We start from the raw sequence: 25,243 nt of genomic DNA on the forward strand, positions 1-25,243 counted from the left end.
CCTTAGAGCCCAGGAAGCTGCTTTTGGTGACCTGACGGCCTTGGACCTACAGTTAGCTTGTGTTTTCCTTGTTTCTGCCATTTTGCTGATTTTCGTTTCTCTTTTCTCTACTCTTTTTTATTTGTCTCATTTTTCTTTCTACAGTTAGCATAGTGAGTATTGTTGGTATAGTTAATACTTGATTAGCATAGTTAGTGTAGTTAGTACTAGTTAGCGCTGTTGGTACAGTTAGCGTAGTTAGCGTTGTTAGTAGAGACAGCATACTTAGCCCTGTTAGTACAGTTAGCATTGTTAGTTAGCGTAGTTAACGTTGCTAGGTAGTGCTGTCAGTCAGTGTAGTTAGCAGGTCACCATGATGCAGGGCCTCACAGCCAAATCTGCTGGCAAGGCGGCTCATATTGATGACTTCGAGATCCTCCGCACCATTGGTGAAGGCACCTTCGGTAAAGTGAAGTTGGCCCGGCACATTCTGACCGGGACACAGGTGGCTCTCAAAGTGATTAAGAAAAGGCGTCAGAGCTTCTCAAGTGTCCAGGCACTTTTCCGGGAAGTGTACAGTATGCAGGCTCTGAATCACCCCAATATTGTAAAACTGCTGGGGGCGATTGTCACAGAGGAGGCATTTATCCTGGTGATGGAGTACCTCAGTGGGGGGGGACATGTACCGCTATTTGCAGATCCATGGCCGTATGACAGAGGCGCAGGCCCGCGGCCCGTTCCAGCAGCTGGTCTCCGCCCTGCAGCACTGCCACCAGAGGGGCATCGTGCATCGGGACCTGAAGCCACTGAACCTCCTGTTTGATTCCAACATGAATATCAAACTTACAGACTTTGGCCTCAGCAACAAGTGTGATGACACTGGCCTACTGGACACGATCTGCGGCACAGCCCCTTATGCTGCCCCAGAACTCCTCCTGGGGCAGAGCTACAGCGGCCCTGCGGTGGACGTGTGGAGCTTGGGAGTAGTGCTCTACACCATGGTAACTGGGTCCCAGCCCTTTGTGGGAAAAGACTTCCAGGAGCTGCGGAAGCAAATCCTACAAGGGCAGTACCCCATCCCACCTTATCTGTCTTTGGAGATAAGGGATCTATTACAAAAAATGATTGCCCTCAACCCCAGTGACAGAGGCACCTTACCTGACCTCATGAGGCATGCTTGGTTAAACATGGGCCAGAAGGAGCCACTCCAGCCACCCTGTGAAGGGGACCTGGAGGTGACAATGGTGAGGACTCCGGGCTTGACTTGCGACCAGATCCAGGACACTGAAACAGGCAGTGTGAGCGCCAAGAAACCCAAGGTGGGGGTCTCCATCATAACTGTGAAGCCCTTCTCTTCCGGGGACCTCAGTGGCAGTGAACTTGAGCCTTCTCCAAGCCCTGTGGTGTCCTCCCTGCAAACCAGGTGGCTCTACAAGAGAAAAAATGTGCAGCTGCAGGAAGACCAGCAGGCAGGGCAGAAGACCGGTGAGTCTGCCTGTCCCCCACCCAGCCTGGAGGCGAGGACTGCCACCCCCAGCCCAGGCCCCCAGTGTGGCACTGGGACATCCACCTCCAGCAGCAGCAGGATTGGAGCCCCAGAGGGAACCAGCTGCCCCCCGGGTGTGTCCAACACTGGAGGGTCCTCCCACGCTGGGCAGCCTGAGAGTGTGTCCTCATCCACTCTCTCTGGCCACAGCCAGAAAAAGCAAGGGGTGGCTGGGAGAATCTGGAACTTTGTTTTGAAACATCTTTGTTGCAAGCTGCCCAGCATGAGGCGTCATAATAAAGTGAGCCCATGTGAACCCCATGCATGACCGAGGCAGGAAGGTCAGGCCGCCGCGCTCCCTGGGGCCCGGTCCAGTGGAGGATAGTGTGTTTTCTGCACGGCCTTCAGAAGCATCGTATCCAAGACCCTGGCCAGCTCAGAGGATGGTCCGGAGCAGCCCGGGCGACCAAAACCGAGGCCACCGTGGCTGCAGGTCTGCCCCTCAACCCCCTCCTGGGTGAAACTTGAGAGACTGGACTGTCATTCCTGGGGCACGTCTCCCCTCCCCCACTCTTCTGTCTTCCGTGTTGGTGGGGGAGGGGGATAGTTCTTGTTCCAAGAACTCCTTGGTTCTTCCAATTCTAGTTAATAAACTTGATGCTCCAGAGAGATGCATCACACTCTGCTTTGCGTCGTCCCTGCACAGAATTGGGGCTGTGCATTTTCCAGTGAGACAAGTGTGGACCCATGTAGTGCTTGGAGTTAATCGGAACAACTGGTTCCCTGGTTCAATAAGCCCTTGAACACACGGGTGACTGGAGCAGGTACTTCCCAGAGGCCTCTCTCTGGGGGCACATGCTCTCGGACGCATCACCTGCACAGTTCCATTGGCTCTCGTGCGCTTACAGGTCACTTGCCGACTGCGGAATCCTCACCGCTAGACACAGAGCACTCTGACCACGTGCCCGTGAACCACCTCGAGGGGCAGTCCCAGATGTTACAGGGCTGGAACCCAGCCAGCGGCTTCTGGAGGTGCTCACAGAAGGCCTCACTCACTTCCTGCCCTTTGGCCATTACACACTGGGGTCTCTGAACTCGGGCTCCCAAGTGGCTGCAAGTGGCAGAACAATGTGTCCAGCTACCAAGTTCCCAGAAAGTCTCCAAAGCCCCACCCATCTATTGCACTTGTAAATACCACATTTCCCTGGTCTGGAGAGAAGTAAAGGTGAGAATCACCCGTGTCCTCCAAGCCAGGGCTCCAGTCACACACTTGCTCTCCTTGCTCAGAATTTGGATTCACTTGGGATTCAGTCTCTCTCTCTCTGCTCTTTCTTCTAGCACTTTAGAAGTAAAAAGAGTTCCTGTGAGTGCATTAATCTGTTCTAAAATATTCTTGAGGTGACAATAGGCCTCCTGTGGGGTGAATTTCAGTTCCACTCTCAAGCGATCTATCTTATTAATCACTAAAACTGGACGGATGTTTTCGAGCCAGGCTTGTCGCAGAACTGCCTGTGTCTTTTGCATAATGTAGTGAAATGGCACTGGATTTCATCGTGATCCCTCGGACCCGTTCATCCTCTCTGCTGTCCATGTACCTTAACTTGCCTGCCAGGCGGCTGGAGATGATGCCATTGCTAGATATAAGACAGTCAGCCAGAGTAGCTTTTCCATGGTCAACATGAGCCAAAACACAGATATTCCCGATGTTAGCAGCGTTTTTCTGGAGTTGAATCATCTTATCCAAACTATTGAGCACCATGGTCACTTATTTCCTCTGACGGCTCCCGCCGCCCAGCCAGCCCTGCTCGGATGCCAGCGCCCGGCCACACCACGCGCGTCGCAGGCACCCAGACCACCGCGTCCACCTAACGCCCCGTGCGCCGGGGGCGGGGCTGAGGACACACCGGGGTCACTCTTTTAAGGCACCCATTGTCTCACCCATTTCACCCGAGTGCACTTGGGCCCAAGTGAAAACAGTTTCTAATTTTATCCGGGGTGGTTCCCTGATAAAGGGCTTGGGTGTGGAGAGGGGCAGCCAACGCACAGCTGTGGCTGCGCTTCGATTTCCTGGATTCCTTCATTCCTTCAACATGTTTATTGAGCACCTACTAGGTGTCAGGCCCCCGTTCCAGGCTCTGGGGAGGGAGAGCCAAGCAAGGCAGTCAGATTCCTGTACTCACAGATTCGGGAGGGGGTGACAGACAATAAAAGCAAACGGATGAATAAACAAGCCCACTTCAGAGAGCAGTGGTGCTGTGGAGAAAATAAACTGTGTGTCGTGGTGGCCAGCGCTTCAAGGGGGGAGGCCAAGGGAGAACAGCTTAGTGGGCGTGCAGCCACGCAACTCAGGTGGCACTCGAACCCGTGGGCTGGGACTCGAGCCCAGTGAGAACCCACTATCTTTTAATCGAGATCGCACATCTGGTCTCGGGACTTAATAAAGCTCAGGTTCTTTATGTCTCATCGCAGAAAGAATTCAGTGAGAGACAAAGTAAGAAGTGGATTCATTTTGAGAGAAACACACTCTACAGACAGAGCGTGGGCCATCTCAGAAGGCTGGAGGCCCCCAAATATGGGGTGGTTCGTTTTTATGGGCTGGGTAATTTTACAGGCTAATGAGTGGGAGGATTATGACAACTCTAATATTTTGGGGAAGAGGCGGGGATTTCCAGGAATTGGGCCACCACCCACTTTCTGACCTTCATGGTCAGCCTCGGAACTGTCCTGGTGCTGGTGGGTGTGTCATTTAGCTAATGTATTACAATGAGCCTATAATGAGGCTCAAGTTCCACTGGAAGTCGAATCTTAGGCCACCTTGGACCTAGCTGATTCTAACCAGTTTATGTTGTATCCTCCACGGCTATGTCCTTCTTTTAGAGAGGACCTGTTTCAGGTGGGCAAGGACAAACCAAGGGCAAGTGAGGCTGCATGGAGTGAACAAGGGATTGTGGGGCTGGGCAGGGTCGGGGGGTCTGGGGTTTTTATTCTAAGGGTGTTGGGAATCCAGTGGAGTTTTTTAAGCAGAAAATGACATGTCTAGAGACCTGAAGAGGATGGGACCACTCACATACGAGGGGAGGGAGAGAAGCAGGTGACAGGGAGGAGGCAATGAGTTTCGGAGGGGCACATCACTCTTAAAGCAGCCAGCGCGTAGCAGGAAACACGCCCACAGCTGTAAAAGCCGGGCATGGCCTTGAGTCACACGTGAATCACCATCTCTGTATGGATCTGTGCTTTTCTTCTGCCTCACTCTGCAACTTAATCACTCCCACCCCCACCCCCTGCTGCCCCCAGGTCTCTGCTTCTGCTCCTCCCTAACTCGGGATGTCCTCAGATATTTTCTGAGCACCTCCCCCAGGCTAGGTGCTGTTCTGGGCACCAGGAATGTACGGAATTCGCTGGTACTCGCCTTCCTCCCATATGTCGGCCAGTCAGACCTCATCCAAGCATCAAGCCTGTCTCAGATCCCACTTTCTCCAATCAGGGAGTCGGACAGATCTGGGTTGGGATAACGCTTGAGATGAGCTGGACCCACTCAAAGTGTGGCAAGCCCCAGAGGGATTTCCAAGTAACTTAACTGTGTCCTGGAGGCAAAGCTCATTTTTAAAATGAAATTCTGGAGCATTTTGTTCTGTATTTCATATACATTCTTGATTGATACCTACCAACAAAACTAGGCCTAATGTTCTTCCAAGAAAAGAACCATATGAGATAACCCAATACCACTGCATTTATGCACCCTTCTTCCCACTTTTATTCAAAATGATACTACAACGCAAGAGGGAAGAGATATGGGGATATATGTATATGCATAACTGATTCACTTTGTTATAAAGCAGAAACTAACACACCATTGTAAAGCAATTATACTCCAATAAAGATGTTAAAAAAAAAATGATACTACAGTAATGGAGTAGTTATCTATTGCTGCATAACAAGTTACCCCAAAATGTAATGGATAAAACCCCAACCAATATTTATTATCTCACCCAGTTTCTGTAGTTCAGGAATTTGAGGGGTGGGGGTGACTTAGTTCTCATGAGCTGCAGTCAAGATGTCGGCTGGGGCATCAGTCATGTCATCTAAAGCCTCGAGGGGAGCTGGAGGATCCCCGTTCAGAATGGCTGCTCATGTGGCTATTGGCTGGAGGCCTTAGTCCCTCACCACACGTGCTTCTCTCTAGGGCTGCTTGAGCGTCCTCACAGCACGGCAGTTGGCTTCCCCCTGAGTGAGTGATTCAAGAGAGAGCCAAGAGGAGGCCACAGTGTCTTTTATGACCCAGCCTGGGAGGAAACATTCTGTCATTTCCACAGGATCATATTGGTTACCCGTGTCAGCCCTATTCAGGGTGGGAGGGGCTACACAGGGCATGAATTCTAGGCGGCAGGGATCATTGGGGGCATTTTGGAAGCTGGCTGCCGAGAAAAATAATAGGCACCATGTAACAAACATAATATAGCCACTTTATGTTCTTGGAACATACCGTCTCATTTGACCGTTACAATAACTCTGTGCGGGACAGACAGTGGGAGGTGAAATAGCTTGTCCAAGACCACCAAGCTAATAAGTGGTAGAGAGGGGTCCAAACTCAGAGGAGTGTGAAACCAACCACCCCATCAATAGTGTCCAGCAGTGCCCTCTGCCACAAGCCTGCCTCCTGGCCTCTGGAGAATTCCTGGACCTTCCTTGTACTGGGCCTTCGTTCCCCAGGCCCATGGTGTGGCCTGTCCTCCTGGCTTTGCCTGGCCTGTGCCCACAAGGGGCCCCCAAAGGCGTCTCCTCTCGCTGGTGCTGACTGCCCCTCATTCTCACTGAGGCCTCAAACCATGTTCTGTGGACTTTGCTCTCATTCCCATTCCTGCTCTGGGACCCTCGGAAAAAGCCTCCCCAGTTCTAGGCGGGCACCGGTGGTGGCCCGGGCTTGGAAGGTCTTGTCCGAACGTTGGCTGACAGCCATGGTGTTGCCAATAATCCTTCCTGCCTCTTTGACCTCCATGAGTTTTTTGTTTTGGTTTGGTTTGGTTTTTTTTACAGAGATGGTGTCATCTTTGCAAAGAGATGTGTTAGTGAAGGATGATCAAGTTCAACAACTGAAACAGGAGGTGAATCAACTAAAAAGTGAGAACAAAGAAAAGGATCACCAGCTCGAAGCCCTCAGCTCCAGAGTGAGTGTCGGGTCATCACCAAATTGTAGCTGCGAAAAGCAGACACAGTGGAGTCACATGACACACGGTGGTGAGATGAGGCCAGTGCCCAAGGGCACAGGGACGGTAGCTGCTGGGCAGGTGGCCAACTTCTTTGCAGCTTTTCAAAGTACAGCGTGTATGTGGCTCAGCATAAGCATAATATATATTCAAATCCAGCAAACATTTTCTAACCCCATTATAAGTTAGTTTGTTTAATCCCAGCGACAAACACACCTACTAGCATATATTGCCATTGCAAAGTTTAATGTTAAACAGAATAGGATCTCTCTGTGAGCAAGGACGACCATACGGCTGCATCGTGGTCCCAGCGCCACTGGTTCTCATAACTGCCTTCAAAGCAGAATGTTTGAAGATCCAGATGCAAACACGCAGACTCTCATTTCTCCCTTAGACTTTAGTGTGTAGAATTTCTCTATGGAAAATGAACGTGGTAGGCAAGCAAAGAGCTTCTTACGTGTAACTTTGACTATTTGCAAATCTTGCCTTCAATGCAAACTTTAGAATCCTGACTCTATAGGATAAGATTTCTCAGTATTTGTATGATGTGTCTGTTTCTGTGAGTCAAGGTAAAACCTCAAAGCTTTCATCTCAGGTGGCAACTCAGAGATTCCCAGCAGCTACCCAACGGGTTAGCTAGGTCTGCATGGGGATGGGGTGAGAACAGATCTTGAGGTTCCAAGGAAAAGGCACAATAAGTAATACCTGGTACGTAGTACCATACCCAGTTTGGAGCTGGTGAAAGGCACTGCATGAGCTTTGAGGTCAGACAGACCAGGGTCCAATCCCAGAGCTTTCTTTTATTGTAACTTATTTGGCCTCCATTTCCCCATCTGTGAAATGGGGATGACAGAATCGTTTTCCGAGAAGTGGGAATCTGGTTTTAGTTGTGCTCCTCTGCCTCTGCCCCGGGTCAGCTGCCTGGCCAAGCCCTCTGCATTCGTTTCTCCCAAGCAGAGTGTCTTCCTAGGCATGTGCTATAGCTGTTTTATGTGGTGTGTGTGTGTGTGTCTGTGTGTGTGTGTGTGTGTGTTGGGGATGGGAAGGGGGTGCAGAGCTGGTGCTAAGTAGAAGGAATATGCAAAGACAGCACCTGCTTGGCTCTTCTACCTCCTGAAGTGCATTTGGATGATTTATGTCCCCGTTTCCCCTTCCTCGTTGGCCTTGGAATGAGGTCCCTTCTCCTCTAGCCTGTGCCGGCCAACAGCACAAGGGCTCTTCACCACCAAGGGTACTGCCCTTGTGAACATTTGAGATGCCTTTTTTTTTTTAATGACATACATCATGTGTGTTAATTTTAGAAAAATAAGTAGATGACATTGAAAAGAAAAAATAAAAAGAGAGGAGAGGAAATGCTACCTTGAGAAATCAATGTTAATATTTTCATGTACGTTCTTCCAGTCTTGTTTCTATATATTACCTAGAAATCAATCAAGCAATCATTTTATAGTGAATTTATACTATGCACATTTTTTAAATTTTTAAATACTTACTATTTCCCATGCTAATAAATCAACACTCTTATCATTGGTCTTAAAAGCTACATACTTTCTCCTGGATGTACCCAGTGTTATGAAGTGGTCTGCTGTTATAAACAACACTTGGGTTGTTGCCTCTTTTTTTTTTTTTTTTCCACTGTTACTGACAATGCTGTGAAAAGCATCCTTGAAACTACAGATTTACTTATTTCTCCAGTCATTGCCCTTAAGGTACATTCCTAAAGTGGGAATTGCTAGGTCAAAAGAAGGCACATCCATCCTTATGACCTTAATGCCTGTTGCCGAGCCGTCCTCGGGAAAGACAGCTCCGTTTACCCCTCCACACCAGCCGGGGCAGTTGTGTCTTTGAGATGCAACCTGCACAAAAGCCCTAAGATGGACCCGAGCTCACTGGTTCCGCTCCCCTCCACCCTCACCGGTCACAGCGTGAAAACATCCCAATGCCTTCACCCTAAGTACGCAGACTCTACAAAGCTGGATTTCCCCTGCAGTGAAGTTTGCTGGCTTTTGAAGAGGAATTTAGACGCTCTATTCCTCAGAACTCATGAGAGGGGTGAACTGGGAACGACTGCAGTATCCCGTGCTCCCATCACACAAATGGTCTCGCCTCTCGGAATTCAGAGGTGTGATTGGGTTATACAGCAGGAAACACTCCTGGACGTGAACACAGGGACTTGGGAGCCCCAGCCCAGCCCCCGTGGCCTTGTCCTTTTTCTCCACAGTGCTCAGTGCTGAAAGAAGAGTTACAGAAGGAAGAGGCCCAGAAGGAGCACTGGGAAGCCCAAGAGAAAGAGTTAAAACTCTGCAAAACCGTGCGTTGAACCTCCTCACCCCTAGGTGTCCACAGAAAGCCTAGATTTTGACCTTCAGGGTTTTGGAGGGGTTCCTTGGCCCATTAGCTAGCACAAGCTCTGGGGCTTTATGGGTGTTTGTCTGTTAATGTAGTCTCATAATTCTTTGATTTGCTAGCCTCAAAGAGATGGGTGAAAAGACCATGGAAAACACACTCTCCCCAGATTTTCTGGGCAGTGGGCTCGAGGCCCCTCATCAGGTTTCCCCTGGGGAAAGGGACGGGAGGTGGCCACTATATGCTGCTAGAAATTCACCGTGGTCCCTACCCCTGCACTTGTGATGCCCAAACTTTCATGATCCACTGTCACAAGTTTTATCACAGCCCCGGGCACTGTTATTAACACCACTCTTCTTTAAGCATTTTTACTTAAATACATTCAATTTTACACCAATTCATAAAAACAAAATAAAAAGCAAATGTATCACTGGCCTTGTATGGAAGGTGAACATAAAAATTAATACAATGAAAAGATGACCGCTAAATGTAAATGTTCACCCCCTGTACCAGCCGAATCCTCGTGCACATCACCAGGCATACGTTTTCCATCCGTTGGGAAGGACGGTGCCCGGGACGGGGGAGGAGACATGTGCTCTTCTCTATGCCAGGAGCACACTTCTCTGCCTCAAATGAGAAAAAAGAAAAATGTCATTGTTCGTTTCTTCCAAACTGTGCCCATTGTGTCTTCCAAACAGCCCTTATTTAGATTGAACTCAAAAATATACCCCAAGGCAAGAGATTCTAATGAGTGGATAGGTATCTTGTACTGTTTAATCCAGGATCCATGCTGATCTTCAAAAGAAACTCAGATTTTCCCTCACCCAGCACTTTCATTGCATCCGTTGAAAGAAAGTCCACTTTGCCTTAAAGATGTAGAATTGTCCCCCACGGGAAGGAATTAAGCGAATCCCAGACTAGGTTTCTGCCTTAATGAAGCGGATGAAATGAGTGATGAAGTTGACTTCCCTGTTGTTGGAACTCTTTCAGCAAATCCATGACATGGAGAAAGAAATGAGGAAGCTCAGGGAGGAGCTGAAAAGGAGCAGTACCGAGCAGAGCCTGATCTCTAAGACGCTGCGGGAAAAGAGCAAGGTATGGCAGGGACGGGTCAGCCTGGCAACCACTCTGGGGCAAGCACTCCACCTGCATCATCTCTGTGAATCCTCACAGTGACCCCATGCGGTCTATACTGGTATTGACCCCACTTTACAGTCGGGAAAACTGAGGCTCACAGAGGTGAAGGAAGTTACCCAAGTTCACTTGCATAAAGTAGTTGTGGCAGAACTTGAATCCAGGTCTGCCTGACTCCAAAGCTCCTGTGTGTAACCACTACCCTAGACTGCCTTCAAATCTTAATTGTGAAATTATCTAGGAAAGAACTGATCCATTAAATCAAGTTTGCCAATGATGTTGTTCCAACTTAAATTCTCATATTGATTTTTTTTTGTCTTTTTGTTCCATCAGTCATTGAGAATGTTTTTAAAAATCTCATCATGTTTGTAATTTGTGTGTTTCTTCTTTTAATATTAATGATTTTTGCTTTATATATTTTGAGGCTGTGTTACTAGGTGCATATAAATTTAGAATCCTAATACTTCCTGTAGAACAAAACTTTTGATCATCATGAAATGTCCCTTTTCATCTCTAGTAGTGTTTCTCCCTTAACATCTTCTTTGTCATTTAGCTTCATCACTGGCTTTCTGTTGGTTAGAGTTTTCATAGCATATTTTTTTCATACTTTCTCTGTCAATTTTTGTCTTACGTTTTAGACATATGCCTTCCAAATAGCGTATCATTTTTACAAAATCCAGTTTGACAATCTTTGACTTTTAGTGCATTTATATTACGTAATTACTCATGTACTGGGGTTTAAATCTACCTTCTTGCTCAGTACCAGTTGTACCATCTGTGCTATATTCCTTTTTCTCTCCTTTCTTTCCTCCTTCTGAGTTGAAGGTTTTCTCTCATTCCACTTTCCCCATCTATTAGCTTGGAAATATTTCACTTTTTTACTATTCTTTTAGTAATAGTAAGACAATAGCATTCATCCTTGACTCACCAAAATCACACATTAATTAAGTTTTTCACTCTTCTGCTATTCTCTTAGTAGTCATCCTAAAGACTACAATATGCATTCTTAACTTACCAAGAGGCAATAGTAGTTGATAATTATGCCCTTCTCCTTGACAGTGCAATGAGTTTCGAACACCTTAACTTCACTTACCCCCTCCAGATTTATAAGCCATTGCTGTCATTTTCTAAACTCCTCTTGATAGTTAAAACCCCAAAAGACATTATTAGTGTTTTTATATAGTCAGTATCATATCCACACATTACCCTTACTGTTGCTTGTCTTTTCTGCATCTCTGATCATCCATCTGGGTTCATTTTTCTTGTGTCTGAAGAATACCCTTTAGTGTTTTCCCTCATTGTGGCTCTGCTGATGACAAATTCTCAGATGTGCCTGTGTGTCTGTCTGGAGATGTATATTTAACCTTCATTCTTAAAACACATTTGACTGCGTATTGAATTCTACAATGGCAATTCTTTTCTTTCAGCACATTAGAGATAACATTAGATATGTCTCTATTGTCTTGTGGCTCCTATTATTTCTATTTAGAAGTCATCTGTAAGCCTAACTGTTGTACCTTTGCATAATCTGTCTTTTTCTCTGGTTGCTTTTAAGATTGTCTTTTCCCTTGATTTCCAGCAGTTTTATTATGGTTTACCTAGGTGTGGATTCATTTTTGTTTACCTCGTTCAGAGTTCGTAGGGGCTTCTTGAATCCCTGGCTTGGTGTTTTGCCTTAGTTCAGGCACCTGGGCTCTGTACCACATAGGCAGTGGGGAGCTACTAAGGCTTCTGAACAGGGGACTGATGCAATGACATTCGTGGCCAGTAATAAGGGTGAAAATGATAGTTACAATTTCTCATGTACTAGGCATTACCCCGAACATTTCATCTCTTCATCTTCACAACAGCGCTGTGATCTAGAAATCATCCTCTCCATTTTACAGATGAGAAAGTCAAGGCTACTAGTTACTAGTAAGTTAACTAGCCCAATTGCACAGTCGGTTTTGTCTGACTCCAGGTTCATCTGACTTCAGTTACCCTGGCGTAGCAAACAGCCACATGCTACTGTTTACACTGAAATTAATCAAAATTAAATAAAATTTTAAATTCAGTTCCTCTGTCACACCAGCCACATTTCGAGTGCTCGATACCCCGATGTGGCTGGTGGCTGTCATATTAGACAACACAGGCTCGCTCAGAGTACCTGTGTCGTTGCAGAAAGTTCTGTTGGACAGAGCTGCCTTACAGCTGGGTAACTCTCACAGTACCGTTAAGATTGCACTGGAAGAAACTAAACTAGAGGCGAGGAGGCCAGTTGTCACAGGCCAACTTGCATGTGAGAGGGATTGGAGGACAGGCGTGGAGACTACCGAGTGTGAGAGAGGGAGCAGGTCGGCCGCTGAAGGTGACTCTGAGGCTTGGGGATGGGAATGGGGGCTGTTCATGGAGAACACAGATAAGGGCAGAGTCCAAGGTTGGACTTGGCTTTTGCAGCATATGAAAAAGGCTGCTGAAATAGAAGTCAGAGCATGTTTAGACCTGGGAGAAAACTAAGGCCCAGAGAGGTTAGATGACTTTTCCAAGGTAACAGAGCTGGGTAGAGGCTCTTCCACTGTACCACACTACTCAGAAGAAAGCTCTTAAGGGCTTTTCTGGGTCTTTAATTACATCCCTGTGATCCCCCTCTTCAGATCCCTAATAAACAGCCTGTGGATTTGTTTCAGCACAAAATCTTTCCATTTATTTACGAGAGTTTGCCTCATTTCCTGTTGGTGCCAGAGCCCAGGGCTCAGCAGGTGCATCCAAGAATTGAGCAGCTGCAAGGCCTATACTGGCCAGCAAAGGGTAGCGTGGGGCGCTCCCAAGCTTACCGTGCGTTGACTGTTACCCAAGCAAGGGGGGAAAAATAGGCAAGCTTCTCCACTTTAAACGCCTTCCTTTGCAGGAAAGCGTTTGTCTATTCTTTGTCTATTCTCTTCCTTTGTCTATTCTCAATAGACATTGCTTTAGCAAGCCTCCAGAGAGGTTTCCACCAGTGAGTGTGCTCAAAGTGGTAATGACAAATAGTTATGATAATAAACCCAATAATAACATTTCCAAGTACCCATCATGAGTTATTAGAACGAGACTGTACGGCGGACATTCCCGTCCACCTTCCATAGGTTACAACAGTACTTAACACACTCACAGAACCCTTAAGCACTATTCCAAACATTGAATCCCCACAATAACTCTATGCAGTGGTACTAGTATCACCATCCCCATTTGACAGATGAGGACACTGAGTCACGGAGCAGTGAAATAACTTTCCCAGGGTCGTACGGCTTGTTAGGGACCGAGCTGGGATTGGAGTCTGCGGTAGAACATAGTTGAGCCCAGGGTGCAGAGCTCGGCCCTTTCCCGTAGGCGGCAACTCCCTGTGAGTTTGCCTCCACCCCGTGCATGTCTGTGACCCCTGCCACTGGGCTGCAGCTGTCCCTACCCCTCAGGGACTCCCCCACTGCCATTAGCCCCCCCAGAAGAGTTTCCCCAGAGGGCATGATGATCACATTAGCAGCAAGCCCACGCTTTCATCATCCTTTCAGGTTGAAGAGAAGCTTCAGGAGGATTCCAGAAGGAAATTGCTTCAGCTGCAAGAAATGGGAAACAGAGAAAAGCTCATTAAAGCCAATTTGGAAAGGGCAGTAGGTCAGGTAGGCGTGCTGCAGGGCCCCTTCACCGGCCCGTGCTCTCCACGGAATCCCGCACCCAAGCGGCCGGCAGGGATGAGTGAGGAAGAAGACGGCCTGGTTTAGTTCACCCGCTTATCTCAGGGGCAGGGCTTTGTGCGGCTTCCGCGTCCCAGCGGGCATCACTGAAGAGGCTTTTCCTTCTGGGAAGCTGCCCCCTCCAGTGTCTGCTGTTGCCTGAGACCCTGACCAAGCAGCCAGTCCCAGCTCAAGGCCCGGCCCAGTGAACCAGCTGTGCGGTTCCCTCTTGGGAAGGGTTTGAGCTCTGGACCCCAGGGGTGTTTCTAGCACTTTCTTCATCACATTTTTTGTCCTGACATTTACAGCGATCTTTCTTCCTCTGGGCCCCCAAACAGATGCTACACTCAGTGTCCACAGGGAAATGCCACATTTCTTTTTGTTTGTTTGTTTGTTTTGTTTTGTTTTGTTTTGGATGGAACCCGTGCCCCCTGCAGTGGAAGCGTGGAGTCTTAACCACTGGAGCGCCAGGGAAGTCCTGCCACTTTTCTTAATAAAGTAAAACCCAGAATACCACGGCTTATGCCAGATGGAGATGGGCAGGGTGGGGAGCAGGCTGTGACCTGGCAGGTCTGGGGAGGGCCATTTCCCAGGGCTCTGACCCAAGACGGCCCAGTGGCCCTTCCTCTTACACATGGCACAGACATGAGGGCCAGAACATGCAAACGAGCCTTCACCAAAGGCTAAGGGAGAGCAAACGAGAACCCAAGATGGGGCGCTGGCCCTCCGGAATATGGCCCATCGAGGTCAGCCCCTCTTGGACCCCTCCACAAGGCATCCTCTCCTGGCAGCCACGGCTCCAGGGGGACCAAGAACGTTTTGCGTGTATGTGTTTGTGCTTTTCTTTTTCTGGGAGAGTGAGTCCACCTCGTCACTCATTGGATTCTCAGAAGGATCTGTAAACCACCAAAAACGGTTAAGAACCACAATCCTTAAAGGAGCCCTCCATCCCACCCAGCCCAGCTCCCAGAGCCCTTCCATTCGGTAGCATCCAAGCCTGAACCATCAGTGTGACTGGAATTTGTCCCACACGCTGAACCTCAGAGGCGCCCACAAGTTAAATGACGATGCTGACTCTCAGGGAGGTTTTAAAGCCTCTTCAACCAACTTCCACACCATCACCCCCGCTGTCCTTTCTCCTGCAGGGTGCCGACCCCTTAGCAAGGCAGAGAGCCCACCAGCCTGGGGTCCCCTCTGTGCACCTGGGCTACCCCTCACCTTGCTGGCACTCTGCACCCACAGCGCACACCCGCTTTGAGGGCATGATCTGGGCCACTTGCCGAGGGCCTGGTCATGGCTCTGGCCAGGGGTCATCCAGGAAGACCCTCAGAGACACTGAGATTCCTCCAGGTCTAGACTCGAGAGAGAAAGGACGAGGCTTCTCTGCGCTGCCTGGGCCTTCCTGCTTCACCCCCTTGTCTCCACAGCCCGCTCCCGGCCTGCGGTCCTGCCCTTCCCCAGGCCAGTGACCACGGGACTCAGCCCATCGTCCAGCAGGACCTGTCCCTCCCTACCCCCATCCCCCGCCAAGCAGTTCCGTAGGGCGCCTCTGGTGGTAATGCGGGCCATCGCCCACAGGGCCCTCTCTACATAACCTTTTCCTTGGGCGAGCTAGGACCCTCCCTTAGCCATGAAACCAGCAGACGACCCAGAGTCCCTCCAATCACCCGGTTGGCTTCCGGCAGGATGACCGCAGAGGTGTCCTTAGGAGAGTCACAATTCCTCTGCTTGGCTTCCCAGAGCTCCCTGGTATGCAGCAGACTCCTGTGTCTTGCGATCTGTTGACGTTCTCATTGATTCAGTGGCCCTTATGGTCCTTCAGGGCTCTGTTTTAGAGCCTTTCATGACCACATTTTGCCAGTGAGCCAAAAACCCAGGCCAAGGGCCATCATGTTGGTAAATTTCCAGAGAAACTTGGGCTTCTTTGCCGTTCAGGTCTCATGAGCCTGGGGCATCTTGAACTCGTCATTCTAGAAGCCCTGATTTAATTTAACTGCGTTGTTTCATCATCCGTAACATGAAGACACCAGCACCAGGGAGGCACTCAATAAAAACTGGCTGAACTGAAGTAGAGGACTTCGAACATCTGACTTGACAGATGTTTCTGTTATAAGCATTCGATGAACATTTATTGAGTGCCTGCTGTGTGCCAGGCACTGCACCAGGCTCCGGGGACCTGGAGAGGAATACAGGAGACGTCGTCTTCAGGACACAAGGTCTAAGGCACAAAATGGCAGCAGGCAGCTCCTCCTTCTCTCCCCAGGCGCCCTTGCTGATTACACGAGTTACTCGGGCTGACAGCCTCAATATTTATCTCACAGCCTGGTGCCAACGTAGCAATTACGGAAGAGTGCTCCTGGCCCTGGACTTCCCACTGGATAATTGGCAGCAAGTGGTTCTTCCGAGAGCCCGAGACGTGTGTGTGCTGACCACGTGTGTCGGCTAGGTTAGGCGGGCACACCTGAAAAGTCGTTAAAACCTGCTGTCCCCCTCTCTTGTGTGGGCACTGCCCCTTCTGGTGAGAGGTGAAGGTGTTAATTACCCATAATGACCACTAAAGGCGTGCAGAGCCTTCTCACCGATTTCTCCCAGACCCAGCGATGGAGGCGCCTCCCCCAGCCTTGCAGCTGCAGCTGCACCACTCACCTCATCCCCTTCCCTTTCTTTGTGCTGCAGCTGGAGCTTTTCAGAAGTCAGGTCATCAAGGCCACCTACGGACGCGCGAAGCTGTTCCAGGACAAACCCGTCTCCGATCAGCAGGTTCGTCTCTCTTCCCCGCTTTCTCCTTCAGGGACCCGGCACTCCAGACACTGGGAGCATATGTTTCTGTTTTTTGTTGGTGGCACATATTTTTCACACTGTTGCTACACCATAAAGATTTGTTTTGATTTTCTGGGATTTCCTGGCTTTTAAAGTAAAAGCCAGTTAAACTCCCTTGCAGCGTTTCTGTGAAAATCAAATTAAACCACCCAGGACTGTGTCTGGTCGCCAGACCCGCACGGTTAACCTCCGTTAGCCCCGCGAGGAAAGGGGCGGCCTCAGTATAGACGGTGCGTCCTCGCTCGCTCGTTCCTTCTGAAGAGGCAGATGGCAGTGAGGATGGGCCTCTGGCTGTAACGATTGCCTTATTATTCTTCCGTTTATCCTCTCCAACCCTGGGTGTCAGCGCGCGGGTCAAAAAATCACAGCACGGGCTTCTCTTGGAGAACCTGCTTTTTAGGGGCCCACAGCATCAGGCTCAGCGTGACGAATCAATCCCAGAATGCAGAAGAATCTAGAACACACTCGTGGCCACATGACAGGCCTTTGGCTCTTAAAAACCATCTCTGATCCTGGGAAACATGCCCTGGTGTCAGAGCCGACATCCGCCCTCCAGAGCCATCACCAAAACACGCCAGGACCTCCCTCCTCCGAGCTTAAGCTGAAGCCCCCCAGGTCCCCTGCCCCCAGAGCCACCCTGCATTTTAAATCTTTTTTTTTTTCTTTTTCTCACCAGTTAATAGAGAAGATCACCAAGGTCACAGAGGACAACATCAACTTTCAGCAGAAAAAGTGGACCCTGCAGAAGGAGCCCCAGCTCAGCAGCTCCAAACAGGAGGAAGTCACAGAGAACATCAAGAAGCTGAAGACGTCCTTAGACAGTTGCCAGGTGCCCCCTTCTCCATTTCTCAAATGTCCCCTGTGTCTCATTTTTGTGCTCCTGGTTCAGGAAATTGTCCAGCTCTGCTTTAGTCCACCTTTTCTCTTGTTGGAGAAATCTGTTTGAGATCAGAAAACAAAGGACCTCCAGAAATGCCTCCCAGGTGAACTTGGTGTGGCCAAGGAGGAGCTGCCCGACACAATCCGAGTACTGCCTTTGGGAGGCCCCAGACCCCGGGGAGAAAACCAGCCCCGTGTTATTTCCAGAGAAACCAAAGAAACAATCTTCTCTTTATTTGCATTTTTCGTTTCTGTCCCAGCATTGGAAGGCTGCTCTTACCCTTGTTGCCTTTGACTTTGGAGGAGACAGGACCACAGGGTCTGGCAGAACCCCCCCTTCATGGCCCCCACGCAGGGATCCAGCTTATCACATCAGGCAGCTGCTTCTGCTTTCTCTGGAAAAACGCAGCTACTATTTGGGGAGTCTGTGCAAATGTTGGCTTGTCAGCACTCTTTCAAATCAGGAAACCGCACTTTCTGACCAGCTTGTGTGTTGATCTCAGCAGGAATTCTGTAGCCAAATTTGGTTCTCATTTCAGCCAAATCGTCCTTGGCAATTTGACTTTGGAATTGCCTATACCTAAACACAGGGTCTCTTTGACCATCCAGAGTCCAAATTAAAGTGCACATGAAATAAAAGCTGCCTCCTTCCTTCTGCCCCCCCAAAAAAGGCAAGTAGAACTGGGCCGTCACAGGGCGGCCAACATACAGCGCTGCCTGCTTCACGGCCACGTCAGGAACACTGCTCTTGGCGGGTCACAACCGTCAGGTGCTATTTCTGGCGATGGTGCCCGGGCTCCTTACGACCTCATCTCTTTCCAGGCTTGCATGAAAATGTCTTGCTGTAGCAATGACCTGAAGAAGGAGGTCGACCTCCTGCAGCACCTGCAGGTGAGCCCACCTGTCTCAGGGCTCCAGAAGGTGGCGCTGGACATCTTGCACCTGTCACTGTCCTGGCTGGAGGAAACGGAGCATCTCCTCCACGAGGTGGGGATCCAGTTCCCCAGCTCCGACAAAGGTGATTGCAACTCTTTTCTCACATAGTTGCATGACTGAAATATTGCGTTGAATCTGATCACGATGGGACATCTGTTGAGGGAGGCTTCTTAGGTATGTGGCCAAGTGTTCCCTTCTCCAGACTTCACTTTGCTTCACCACTTGAGAAGCAATGTTCCTGGAAAAAAGTACACAAGTGAGACGTGATTACTGGAGAAAAATGAGACGTGACAGAGGCAAAAGGAAAAATCAAAATTATGCTAAATCTTCTCTCTCAGAAGTAACCATATATATACATATATATCGTAGAGACTTTTTTTAGAGCAGTTTTATGTTCATGGCAAAATTGAGAGGATGATACAGAAATTTCCCAGGTACCCCCTGTCCCCACTCATACACAGCCTCCCCCATTATCAACATCAGCACCAGAGAGGTACAGTTGTTAGAACTGATGAACCTACATTGACGCATCATAATCACCCAAAGTCCATGGTTTACATTAGGGTTCACTCTTTTTTTTTAATTTTAATTTTATTGGAGTGTAGTTGATTTACAATGCTGTGTAGGGTTCACTCTTGGTGTTGTACATTCTATGGGTTTGGGCTTGGACAAATGTGTGATGACATGTATCCACCATTATAATATCATACAGAATCATTTCACTGCCCTGGCCTTTCTCGCCTTCTAAGATGGCCCACACTCTGTCTGTGGAGTGTGCTTCTCTCTAAATAAATCCACTTCTTACCCATCACTTTGTCTCTCACTGGATTCTTTCTGCGATGAGACATCAAGAACCTGAGCTTCATTAAGTCCTGGAACCAGCAGGTCCACCAATAATGAGGCCAACCCCGGAGAGGACCCAGAGGCCCTGTAAATCACGATGCTCCACCGGGAAGATGGTCCAATCCTGAAGGTGCCTTTGATTCCAAATCTACTGCCATAAGCAGAAGCCAGGGAGCACGGTGGGTGATGCGGTTCAGATCAGGCCATCTCTGAGCAGATTGGTGTGATTCTGTGCACAAAGCCCTGGTATTAGGTCAACTCGATTTATGAGTTTCACTTCTCAGATCACTCTATAACTACATAGTAACAGAAAGTACAGAGAATTCATTAAAAGCCACGGTGGAGTCCATAGAGGGGAAATGGGGTGGGTGAGGTTACAGATCAGGGACGTGGTAATAAAGCAAAATGATGATAGTCCATAAACCAGAATATCTAGAAACTGATATTCTAGAAATTGAGGAAAGTAAAGCTACAAGTTTAACAAAATAAAAGAAGCAAAGGAGAAGCCAACTTCAAAGCCAGCCTATGCAATTCCTCCATGGCAGCACACGTTTGTGTGATTGAAGCCTGGCCCTGCTGTTCTTCAGTGCCTTCCTATTAGTGTCTGAAGTAATCAACATCTCCAGTAATCCCCTCTGCGGTGTTCAGGAATTCAACTCGTCATGGGGGAACTTGTGGTTTGAGGACTTACGTTTTTTAGAAAACTTCTTTTCTTTTCAAAACTGGACATTTTTATTCCAAATAAAAGAACCTTATCCAAAAAAAAATAAAAGAATAGTTTCACTGCCCTGAAAATCCTGTGTGCTCCCTCCCGGCCCCCCCACAGCCCCTGGCAACCACAGATCTTTTTACCATCGCCATAGTTTTTGCCTTTTCCAGGATATCATATAGTTGGAATCATACAACTTTTCAGATTAGTTTCTTTTATTTAGTAATATGCATTTTCGTTTCCTCCAAGTCTTTTCATGGCTTGATAGCTCTTTTTTTTTTAAGTGCCAAATAATATTCCATTGTCCATTCACCTACTGAAGGACATCCTGGTGGCTTCCAAGTTTCGGCAGTTACGAATAAAGCTGCCATAAACGTCCATGTGCAGGGTTTTGTGTGGACATGTTTTCAACTCCTTTGAGTAAATACCAAGGGCGCGGTTGCTGAATCGTGTGGTTAGAGTACATTTAGTTTTTTTTTTAATTTATTTATTTTATTTTATTTTATTTATTTTTGGCTGCGTTGGGTCTTCATTGCTTTCTCTAGTTGCCGTGAGCGGGGGCTACTCTTCCTTGCAGTGCACGGGCTTCTCATTGCAGTGGCTTCTCTTGTTGCATTGCATGGGCTCTAGGCGTGCAGGCTTCAGTAGTTGTGGCACACGGGCTCAGTAGTTGTGGCTCACGGGCTCTAGAGCGCAGGCTCAGTAGTTGTGGCGCACGGGCCCAGCTGCTCCTTGGCATGTGGCAGCTTCCCGGACCAGGGCTTGAACCCGTGTCCCTTGCATTGGCAGGCGGATTCTTAACCATTGCGCCACCAGGGAAGTCCCTAGAGTACATTTGGTTTTTAAGAAACCCACAAAACTCTTTTCCAAAGTGGCTGTTTTGCGTTCCCACCAACAATGAATGAGAGTTCCTGTGGCTTCACATCCTCGCTAGCATTTGGTATTGTCACTACTATCATATTTTGTGTGTAACTTCCAAGGCATTTTCCCGTGGAAAGAGCTGTGTGATTCTAGGCAAGTTACTTCCCCTCTCTGTGCCTGCTTCTTTACCTGTAAAATGGGGATAATAGGGAATACCCACCCCTTAGGCTTGTTGTGAGGATTAAAATGCATTGATGTATGTAAAGTACTTAGAATAGTACCTGGCATAAAATAGGCACTACCTATGTACATTTATTGATTTTTTAACTTTACAAAAGAATAATGTCATATTATACCCAATTTCCTTTAGTTTCGTTCCTAACAGTACATCAGGAACACCCTTCCATGTCAATACACACAGATCTACATCATCGCTGTCACTGATGGCAAGGAATCCCATTCCGTAGGATGTACCATAATTTATTTAGCCAGTCCTCTATCACGGGCATTTAAGTTGTTTCCAGTTTTTCACACTTAATAGATGATGCTGACATAAATATTATTCACACATACCTGTTCATCTTATCTTTATCATCCTAGATGTGGAAGGATATGAACCACTTTCATTCAACAAAGATTTATCGCAGGCCTCCTAGATACCAGGCACAGTGCAGGGTGGAGATATAATGGGGTCAGAAACAGGTAGAATCCAGGTCATGGGGTATATGGATGTTGGCTGTAAAATTCCTCCCTCTTCACTGTACATTTGAAATCTTTCATAATAAAATATTGGGGAGATAACAGGCACTATCCCTGCGCTTGTAGATCTTATGGTCTCAGGGAGGAATAGGGTGCGGCATTAACTGAAAAGTCACTCACATGTAAAACTTTAATCGTGACAGTTGCTTTGAAGGAGAAGTGCAGGGCTCTGACCCGGTCAGGGATGGCAGGGCACCTGCAGGATGCATAGGAGTTATTTGCCAAAGAGGGGAGGGGAGGGCATTCTGGGTGGAGGGAGCAGCGTGATGGGATCGCAGGAAGCATGGAGAACTCAAGGGGCTAAAAGAAGTGGAGGCGGAGGTCGGGGACTGGTGAAGGAGGTCCGCAGGGGCTGTCTCGTGGTGGGGCCAGGGGCTTGCAGGGCCCTGGTAAGAAGCTCTGCTTTAACCTGAGAGCAGAGAGAAGCCCATGAAAGGTTTTAAGTAAGGAACTGATGGAACAGGTTTGCGTTTGGAGACAGTCATCTTGGCCACGAGTGGAACACGTACAGGAAGGTGGCCAGCACAGAACCCCGGGAGAGCAGTTAGGAGGCTGTCACAAGACACGATGGTGGCCCTCACTGTGGCAATGGAGGGGACGGAGCAAGAGAGAAGATTCCAGGGGCATTTAAGAGATGAATCAACAGGCCTCAGTGACGGAGTTAGATATGGCTAGAAGGGAAGTGACGGAGAGAAAGGGGCCTACAGATCTCCAGGTTTCTGGCTTGTGTTAAAAGTACAGATGTGGTTCCTTCACTAAAATCCAGAGTAAGGAATGCCGCAGGAGGACCAGGTTTGAGGGGGAAGATGAGTGTGAGGTGCCTGTAGACATCCAAAGTGGGGTGCCAAGGACGCAGCTGTCACCTGGATATCCAACTATATCAGTCATGTGGCCCCGGAACGCAGAAGAACAGGTGCCACATGGCGGGCGCTTAGTCAGATGGGATGGATGGACGGGTGGATGGATGGATGATGATTAAAGCCATACATGTGAACGGTATCACGAGGAAGAAAGTATTGGATGAGACGGGAGAGCCCAGGGCCACACCTGGGAAACTCCAACATTTATTGTTGATCCTTCTTGCCAAATCGCCCTCCAGAGAGGCTGCACGCATTTGACATTCTTACAATAATGAATGAGAATAGAGGAGTGATTTTCAACTCCGGTGATTAAACGACCCCAGCCAGGATATCTCTAAGGCAATCCAGAAGGTGGTGTGAATTTCTTTTAAACGTTTTTAAAAAGAAAGGCAAAATCAAGATTAACTTTTCTGTAAGTGCCTGCCCCTCACAGATAGCATAGAGAAGAGGGGGGCTGGATTTCTCCCAGCAACCCAGCACCTCCCCAACCCCAGTATTACTGTTGTTGTAATCATGGCAGAGTCTGAGTGTGCATGAAACCAGCAGAGACGTGGCCCACAGTTCTAGCTGTTCTTCGAAATCAGAACTAAAACAAGGAAAGACCATTATCTCTATCCTAGTAATAGCGGGGCCAAACAATGTGTGCACTGTACCCTCCCCAGTCCCAGGAGTCACTGAAGCCTCTGTCTCTAAATCTAGTCATATGTTACCGTAAAGAAACATGGGTTGCCAAGTTAAGCCATCAGGCCAGCCAGACCAGAAAGCCTGAGAAAGACTCTTTTCAGGCAGCATTTCTCAGGCCCACCGTCTTTTTCTCCAGACTTCACAGAGTCAGGAGACTGAAGTAACATCAAACAGGTCTCTGCGGAATCCCTCCTGCACTGATACGCACTATGGATCCACAAGGTTGGGATAAAGAATGCGATGTTCCCAAAATACGTTTCTCCTTTCTTGCTGCCCTTACCCCCAGCTAACAACTCTTGGAGAATGTTCTACAGAACACCTGTTGGGGAAACACAGACTGTGTTCTGTGATTACAACTACTTGGTTCTAAGAAGTCAAGAAGAAGGATGGAGGGCAATAGAGAAGTTAGTGAGTACGGCCCATTCTTTATTCATTCATTAGGAGAGGAAGTTGATGGTAAGAGGCATTTTATCTTCCAGAACTAGCAATGTTATGGCAAAGCCCCAGAAGACTAAAAGAGTGGGATGAGCTAGAGTATTCCCTATATTCTCTGTATGAGGTCCTGCTGTACCTACTTCCTAGAGGCATGTACACAAGGATGGTGATGGTGATGGTATGATGATGATGATTGTGAGGATGGTGATGATGATGGTGGTGAGGATGATGGTGATGATGATTGTGATGGTCATGGTGGTGAGAATAATGATTAGATGGTGATGGTGACGAGGATGGTGATGGTGACAATGGTGGCCATCATTCATCATTGAGCACTTATATTCTAGATGGTGTTCTAAGTATTTTCCATACATAACCTCGGTTCATCATCACAACACCTCTATAAGGCAGGTAACATTATCCTCATTTTAGAAATGAAGAAACTGGCTCAAAAACTTTTTATGAGTTAGTCCACCATGATAAGTGATTCAAGGTACTTCCCATTACGGAGGCCAGCAGGGGATCCCCAGTCATTCATCACCATCCACAAACAGTCCTAAGAGCCTTCTGTGTTCACAGCTCCTAGGAGGAGGGTAGGAACCACGGTTTATTTAACTCCTCCTGGGTACTTGTCACTGTGTTAGTTGTTTTACATGTACTGTGTACTTTCATCTTCCAACAACCCAATGAGCCAGGTACTATTGTTGTCTTTATTTTGCAGGTAAGGAAACTGAGTATCAATAACATTAAGAAACTTGCTCCAAGTCACACAGCTGGTACATGGTAGGGTCAGGACTCAAACTGAGGTCGTTGTGATCCTAGCACTTGTGTTTTTTTCTGTGACCCCACAGGCCCTCCGAAGATCCAGAGAGGTACCAGGTACATGCCCAATTCCTAGAGGACAGGTTCTGTCATTAACTTGAACAGAGACAAACCTGAGAGTTTCATTCCCTGTAGTGAAGGGCGTCTGATGCACACCGCGGGCCTTGCCCCAGCAAAGCCCCATTTGCATTAGAGCGAATAATTCTGAGTTCAGGCTTTGGAGACCAGCTGCTAAGGTTTGACTCTCAAGTGTGCGCTTACTCATTGTGTGAGCAAGTCTCGACTTCTGTGTGCCTCTGTTTACTTGGTTTTAAAATAGGGTTAAGATCTCACCAGCTAGTTGTGAGGATTAAACGATGTGGTACCCAAATCATGGGGTCACACATAAGCCTTAGTAAACGGTAGCTGCCATCCGCATTAGCCTTGAATACTTGTTGATTTAATGTGAACTAAATGTGGATGGCAGGCAGATGGGTATGCGCACAGGCAGGGCAGCTTGATTTACTCACGCCGAGGTGCCTTTACCTGTGACCCCTGCCGCATCTCTATTTGACAGCTAGTCAGATTTTCTTAGCCGTGAGCACTCAGTTCTCTTCCCAGGCCATCTTCCTCGGCTCTTGACAATGGGCTGCATTTCAAAGCTGGGACTCCATCCAGGTCCCTCTGACCTCAAAGCCCCTGCTCTGAACCACCATACTACCTGCCTTTTAAAATATTGTCCTAAGGGATAAAACGCACCTAACGAGCTAGGTCTGTAAAATCCTGGAATAAATCCCTCAGGGAAATCCAGGTTGAGT

The 25,243-nt window shown here is 48.2% G+C and overlaps 1 protein-coding gene across 1 annotated transcript in view; it reads left to right on the top strand.

Moving 5' to 3' along the window:
- FHAD1 (forkhead associated phosphopeptide binding domain 1) overlaps positions 1-25,243 on the top strand; it is a 144,928-nt gene that overhangs the window by 68,977 nt on the left and 50,708 nt on the right. The window contains exons 8-14 of the mRNA XM_036826732.1: positions 6,500-6,630; positions 8,891-8,980; positions 10,006-10,110; positions 13,677-13,784; positions 16,515-16,598; positions 17,335-17,487; positions 18,360-18,555. Of these exons, the coding sequence (XP_036682627.1) occupies positions 6,500-6,630; positions 8,891-8,980; positions 10,006-10,110; positions 13,677-13,784; positions 16,515-16,598; positions 17,335-17,487; positions 18,360-18,555 (867 nt within the window). The remainder of the gene's footprint in view (positions 1-6,499; positions 6,631-8,890; positions 8,981-10,005; positions 10,111-13,676; positions 13,785-16,514; positions 16,599-17,334; positions 17,488-18,359; positions 18,556-25,243) is intronic.

Source organism: Balaenoptera musculus, chromosome 1 (genome assembly GCF_009873245.2).
Source record: "Balaenoptera musculus isolate JJ_BM4_2016_0621 chromosome 1, mBalMus1.pri.v3, whole genome shotgun sequence".
NCBI classification, from domain to species: domain Eukaryota; kingdom Metazoa; phylum Chordata; class Mammalia; order Artiodactyla; family Balaenopteridae; genus Balaenoptera; species Balaenoptera musculus.